The sequence below is a fragment of the Etheostoma spectabile genome, chromosome 16 (genome assembly GCF_008692095.1).
Source record: "Etheostoma spectabile isolate EspeVRDwgs_2016 chromosome 16, UIUC_Espe_1.0, whole genome shotgun sequence".
NCBI classification, from domain to species: domain Eukaryota; kingdom Metazoa; phylum Chordata; class Actinopteri; order Perciformes; family Percidae; genus Etheostoma; species Etheostoma spectabile.
In genome coordinates, this window is record NC_045748.1 from 11598434 (window position 1) to 11604685 (window position 6252).

Genomic DNA, 6252 nt, shown 5'->3' on the forward strand with positions numbered 1-6252 from the left:
TTAACTGCATTAGCGTCAATAAGAAGTTTTTTTTTTTAATTTATTTTTTAAAAGAAGTGTTTTATTTCCTTTTTAACAAAGCTCAATACAGATTGGAAGCAAAACTTGGTAAACACTTGTAAATCTCAATCTAATCATCATCATGTCTGGGGCACCCACAAAAAGATGCGTTTCAAATAAAAATAAAAAAAGACACCTAAAACAATCATACAACCCAGAATTGGGGCAGAGAAAATAATGGTGCATGTTTTCCAAAAACTATAAAAAACAAAAACAAAACATCTTTGACAATTAGAAACAAAGTTCATGCCAGCAGCTGTTGGGGAGGTAAATAAGATTTTCTAGTAAAATAAAAGTCGTTCTCACAGAGCCAGCATCCATTACGCCTTCAAAAAAACAAAACTAGAATAAATGACAGCTATCAATGTGCTAAAAATTCAATCTTGGATGAGTAATCGGGTTAAACACATCTAAAACACATTTTAGTAGCTTTTTCAAGCTGTACAACAGTTCTGTCTTGAACGGAGAATAATATGCATGAAACAAATTTTAAAATGTTCCCATACTGACAAATGTCTTTATGTCCAATGTATTTTTTTTTATCCACATTTTTTGATACTCAGGCCACACAAGTGGAGACTTTGCCATTGGTAAGTTTATTTACCTTTTTCCACAAATTTGTGCCCAAATTTGAGAGAACTGAGTCAAATTGTAAAAGCAATAATCAAAATTACATTAGGTGAGGTTAAGTTTATTAAATTTAAACTAAATCTAATCAGCTAATTTGTTACACAAAGATATATTAAACAGTTTCACTTTACAGCTGTGCTGAACATGAGTACATGTTATGATGGGAGTAAAAATATCACATGATCGAAAAATATTAATGGCAGACATTTTCTCATTTTGAGAGAATTTTTGTACCTTTTCACATGAGATTTAAAGAGGGCTGAAAATTGGTAGTCCTTGCTTCATTTAAAAATATTTTTCCAATAATTATTATAATTCCACTGGGTTTACACATGTACCGATGACCTGGGCTTTTAAAAGCTAAAACAAAAAGGAGAGGGAGAAAAGAAATATAGTTGAGCTCTATTTTTGTCATTCAAGGAAACTGGCGGCTGTTGTCCTTTTTTAAAATATGAAATTAAAGACTATCTGAAATGAGCCGATCCACCCATGTAAACACAGTGATTTTCTGATACAGAAAAATACTAAGTGGACAATGTATTTTGATCTTTTAATAACATCCATGAGTTGAAAACACCAGTCTGCTGTGATATATTCTCATGTGGGAACATATATATTTTATTACAAAATAAATCTATACTGTTTTTGTGGTGATGGTTGATCAGGGTCATACAATCCCATCATCCTATTCTCTGAGTGCTTTCTTTGTCTGTCTCAACAAAGAACTGCATGTACTTGTGACCGAAGCAGCTCAAATACTCAAGTCTCTCTGCCTGAGAAGAACATTAGTTTGAAGCAAAAAAAAGAACAATCTTTTCCATCTTTATACCAGTTGTTAGTTAAAGTAATTCATAAAAGTGTATGTTATCGATAAAAATCATAAGCTTTTTTTTTTAACTGTACCTTGGCATTTTGACACAAAAATATCCTCTTGGATATTTACACAGGAAAAGATACTTTTCAAGCAATAAAACAAGCTTATATTGTTGGTTGCAACAGAATAAAACATGTTCCAATTTCTGGAGAAAGAATTGCATAGCAGATCAGAATATAACTAAACAGGAACTGATCCTTTTTGGTATGGTGCACTTTGATTCATGACTTTGCACATATTTACATGAAATAGTAAGTCCATTTCTAGTTTCACCTTGCCCACAGTAGAGATCAAGTTTGCATCTGCACTATAAAGCTCAACAGTAAGAAGGCAGGATGCAGACGTGTCATCCTCTCTGCTCTTCTCCTAAACGTCCATAGGAGTCTTCAAAAAAAAATAATTAAACTCTGCTTACAAAAGTGCCATTTTGCTACATTTATCAGCTGATCCATGGTCTGCTACTGAACAGTTAACACAAGGAAATGTGTTACAAAGCCCTCCCAACGCCACACATTTTCCTGATTCTATGTGTTTTGGTCACATGGACAATCTCTCACACACACAGACACACACACACAGACGACATGAAAGGAAAAAACAAAAGTGGAAAAACAAAGTTGTGGCCGGTGAGTGAAGTTCCATTTGAAGAGTTTATCTGTTGCGATTAGACATTCCCGGCTGGTAACGCTTTGAAAAGGAACAAGCACCATTAGGAAAAGGCCTCAAATGTCCTCCTCTGCGGGGTAGTTCAGCAGTTTCCACTCAAGTCTGTGCTCCCACAATAAGTAAAAGAGAAATCTACATTCAGACTTGCCTCTGGCTCGTGATTGGGCAAAGTCACTGACATGTTTCAGGCTTTATTGTGTATTTTCCTCCGATTTCAAGTCTTATTGAGGCAAGCAGCCTCTTTTTCAAATCATGGAGTTCGAGGACATACATCTCCAACTCCCCAATGAGGCCTTTTCTTTGTGTCCATGTGGAAACATCCAGGTTCTCACCGTCTCTGCTGGGTATACACCGGGTAAGCTAGCGTCACATTCAGAGAGTCATTGTGCTGGACCAAAGACGTGTGCTGGTAGTGAAGTACGAGTTCTTTCAATGAGCCGTACAAGTTGTACGGCTCGGCAAAGCCATAACCTGAGGGGGTCTTGTTGATGACACAGTGCTTCACCTCACCGTCCACGCTGCAAGGAGAGGACAATGGTCACAATCTGTTCTGTGTATGTAAGCAATTAAAGTGTTCTTTCCAACCACTCATTATTTTAAAAACATCAACCATTAAAGTCTTAAAACAATAGTCAGGTGATGGCTTAAACAGATTTTACTTGCTGTAATCATGCCTCCAGTTCATAAAAGAAAATACTTTCAATGAAAGTCCTTGTTTTGTGCAAAAAATGTATTCCAAAATTCATCTGAAGCTAGTAAAGATGATATCTTTCAAAGACTTTTTAGTATAAAATTTCCTCCTTGCATTTCCAGACAGTTTTCCCCTGTTTGATAGTAATAATAAACGAATAAGAATAAATGAACTTAAAAGACTATTGATTGGTCAAAGTCAAGACTGTTAAAGCCTTCTACGTGCTTCAGATAAGATTTGGATTTTACCATGAAAGCACAGGAGAGTGGGATATAACGTTCAATAAGTAAAGGAGGACAGAATCATGTTTCCATGTTCATACAGAGCACCTGACTATTGTTTGTGAACCACTCCTTTAACAGCTGTTTGAGAAAAGTATACTAATACATACACAACGCTGCAGGCGTAGCATCCTGCTTTGCTGCTGTCTCGAACCAGGAATGTTCCGTCTCTCTTGCCCTGGAGGAGAGCCTCCGCCTGTAGCCGATTGATGTTGCCCAGTTTCCAGGACCGCTCATCGTGATGAGGAAGGTCTTCATCATCGTCCACCATAGAATATTGACTAAAAAAACAAAAAGTAACGTACATAAATAAGTTGCAAGTGAGAGGCATTTTAGTGTTGGTTAATTTGTTAAAATGAAAATAGTTGCTCACTCTTCTGTGTTCTCGTTCTTGATTCCGAGCCACTCGTTGAGTTTCTTCTGTCTGACTCCCTTCTGGGTCAACCACCTACAAGACAGAAAACATTAGAAACCAGGGCAGATCCAATTTGATTCTCTACAGAGGGACGCTTAAAGTTTCAGAAGCCGCCAAGGCACTGATGAATTGCTGTACTTACATGAGATACTGGTCTCTGGTCTTACGGAGCTGGATGAGGTCAGGCTTGATGCTGTTCATCCTCTTGTCGATCTCTCTGTAGTCTGCCGCCTGTTTCTTCAGGTCTTCCTCCAATCGCCGCTTGCTGTCTACGATTTCACTAATCCGGGACTTCAATTTCTCGTAGTTGCCCATAATCCTGAAAGCAACAATTAAGTTTAATTTCAACATAATTAACAAACAAAAACTTTTATTACCTGCCACTGTTGCTTCTATTCAAGTGACTGTGTGTTGCATTCTTACCTCTGGATCTCCTTGTCGTTGCCTTCTCTCCTGAATTTCTCAATATACTCCTTGCTGTACCGCTCTTGTGTTTGGCATTGCTCCTCAAATATCTTTATAGTTTCATTAAAAGCCTCGATAGCTGTCCTTTTCATTTGGATTTCCTGGAAGCAGACGCACAGTGTTAGTGTATGTTGTAGAAATATTGACGTAAAGACTTGATTGTACTTTGACTCTGGATGGTACTCACTTGTGATGTTCTGGTGTATTCTTCATACAGACGGTCGTACTCTTTGTTTTTCTCTTGGTACTGCTGGTGGTACTCACAGAGCTTTCTCCCCACAGCTTCAATGTTGTCTTCTTTCACCACCTGATCCTGAGAAAAGATGCATAACCAAGACAAAAAGTTGCAGTGAAATTGCTTGAACATAAGCATTTTAAGCATTGCTATTTTAGACTCTGAGCTGACGTCTTACCTGCTGGTGTTTGGAGACGGGATACAGCAGCTTGACGTCTAGCTTGGGGTTGTATTGAGCCAATGACTCGTTGCGATAGTGGTTGATGAGCTCAACAACTGAGCTGAAGGTCAGTGGGTCTGAAAAGCCGTACTTCCCATCCCGATGGAATATCTTGATCAGTTTGTTGTTTCCTCCTTTCCTGTAGACAAAAAAAGTGATTCCTGTTAAACTAACTGCCAAAAATAAATAAAAGATGGGCGATAAGCGGAAATGATTTTAAACTTACCTCAGAGTCAGAGTGTAGTCTCCGTGCATTTTTGTAGAGGCGTCCCGCACCAAAAACGTACCATCTGCAGTGTCCCTCAGTTTCTCATTGACCTCCTCCCTTGAGATGTCTCCCCAGTACCATTCGGCGTCTTGTAGCGCCATGTTGTTGTTCATACCGTTGTTAGTCACAGGTGTGGGCTTGGGTGGCTTTGGAGGTAGAGCTGTGAGAACAAGAGTGAATACAGAATGTAAATAACTGTACTGAAATGGAGCCTGTATGTGCTTAAGTTTACATTAACTGCGTTTCTTAACTTGAATTAAATTATAGATTTTCTGGTCCAATACAACGCCGTTAATGGGGGACTTAATCTGCATCGGAAACATTTATTTGCCTTTCCTTTCTTTAAATTGGAGATCCACTACAATAAATCCAGTCCAGCCTTTTGCAGATGCTGGAAATCCCACAAGCTTGGTGACTCACTCCTTTTCCTTTTTTCCCCATTGATTAAATAGGGATGGAAAAAATGCCGCCCCTCTCCACCAGAGAGGTGGTGTCAGCGAGGCAGTGGGAGGGGAATTGAAGCATGAGTCAGGGAGAATACATTTCATTCAGGAAAAGGGGTTTCTATAAATATTCCTAGCTGCAAATACAGCAGTGTGACTATATATATATAATATATAAAAAATGTTATCCCAAGAAAAAATGATGTCAATCATCAATACTGTGGATTATAGTTCTTTCAACAGGAAAAAAAAGGTTAAAAATGCATTAAGCACATTTTATATATATTTATATATATATATAAAAATTGTAAGACCTAATGCAAACACCCACATGACCATAGATTCCCCTTCAATGTTTTGCCCACAGCAAATATCCAGCTTTAATGTTAAATAACCAGATTATGTTAGATAATTATCTAAATAATGATGAACTCAGTATTTACAAGCAAGACCATTTCAATCTCCTTTTCCAAATTCAGCTTTAAGGCAGCACTAAGAGTCAGATTTGCATTGTGTCTTGTTGATTTTCATACAATAAGTAAGTGATGAAACATTTTTACCGCTTGTGTGGATCTAAATAACACCTTAAACCTGCAGTGGCTGCTCACAAGCCGATAGTTTCACAGTGAAGCTAGCTGCAGCAGAGCTATGGTAGTGAGGTATCTTTCTCCCACAAATCTGCATCCTTTGTTCACTCCGTCTTCGTTACCTTTCTGCTACAGCGGACCTTGCAGGACTCAGCTCATTGAGACTACCCGCACGGTTCACTTGACAGACACGGTTCACCGTGACATGGCAGAAAATGCAAAGCTTTACAATCTGTGCAAAATGCAGCCTACCAACTAAACCACAGCTTGTGGTTTCCGCTGCACATCTTAGCACATTTGCCTTCCAATCTGATCACCTTTTATCCCCAGATTACTAGAAATTTCTAATTCTTAAACTCACTCATGTGAACAATCTAGCATAAAGTCTTAGCTTTGGAAGAGCTCCACACACACACA

The 6252-nt window shown here is 38.3% G+C and overlaps 1 protein-coding gene across 3 annotated transcripts in view; it reads right to left on the bottom strand.

Moving 5' to 3' along the window:
* Positions 1-605: 605 nt before the first annotated feature.
* The window catches only part of pik3r1 (phosphoinositide-3-kinase, regulatory subunit 1 (alpha)), a 26434-nt gene continuing 20787 nt past the window's right edge, over positions 606-6252 (bottom strand). For all 3 annotated transcript variants that reach the window (XM_032539294.1, XM_032539295.1, XM_032539296.1), the window contains 8 exons: positions 4764-4965; positions 4496-4676; positions 4270-4395; positions 4041-4183; positions 3760-3936; positions 3576-3650; positions 3313-3483; positions 606-2748 (listed from right to left, as the gene is read on the bottom strand). In XM_032539294.1, coding sequence (XP_032395185.1) covers positions 2559-2748; positions 3313-3483; positions 3576-3650; positions 3760-3936; positions 4041-4183; positions 4270-4395; positions 4496-4676; positions 4764-4965 — 1265 coding nt within the window. In that variant the 3' untranslated portion in view covers positions 606-2558. The remainder of the gene's footprint in view (positions 2749-3312; positions 3484-3575; positions 3651-3759; positions 3937-4040; positions 4184-4269; positions 4396-4495; positions 4677-4763; positions 4966-6252) is intronic.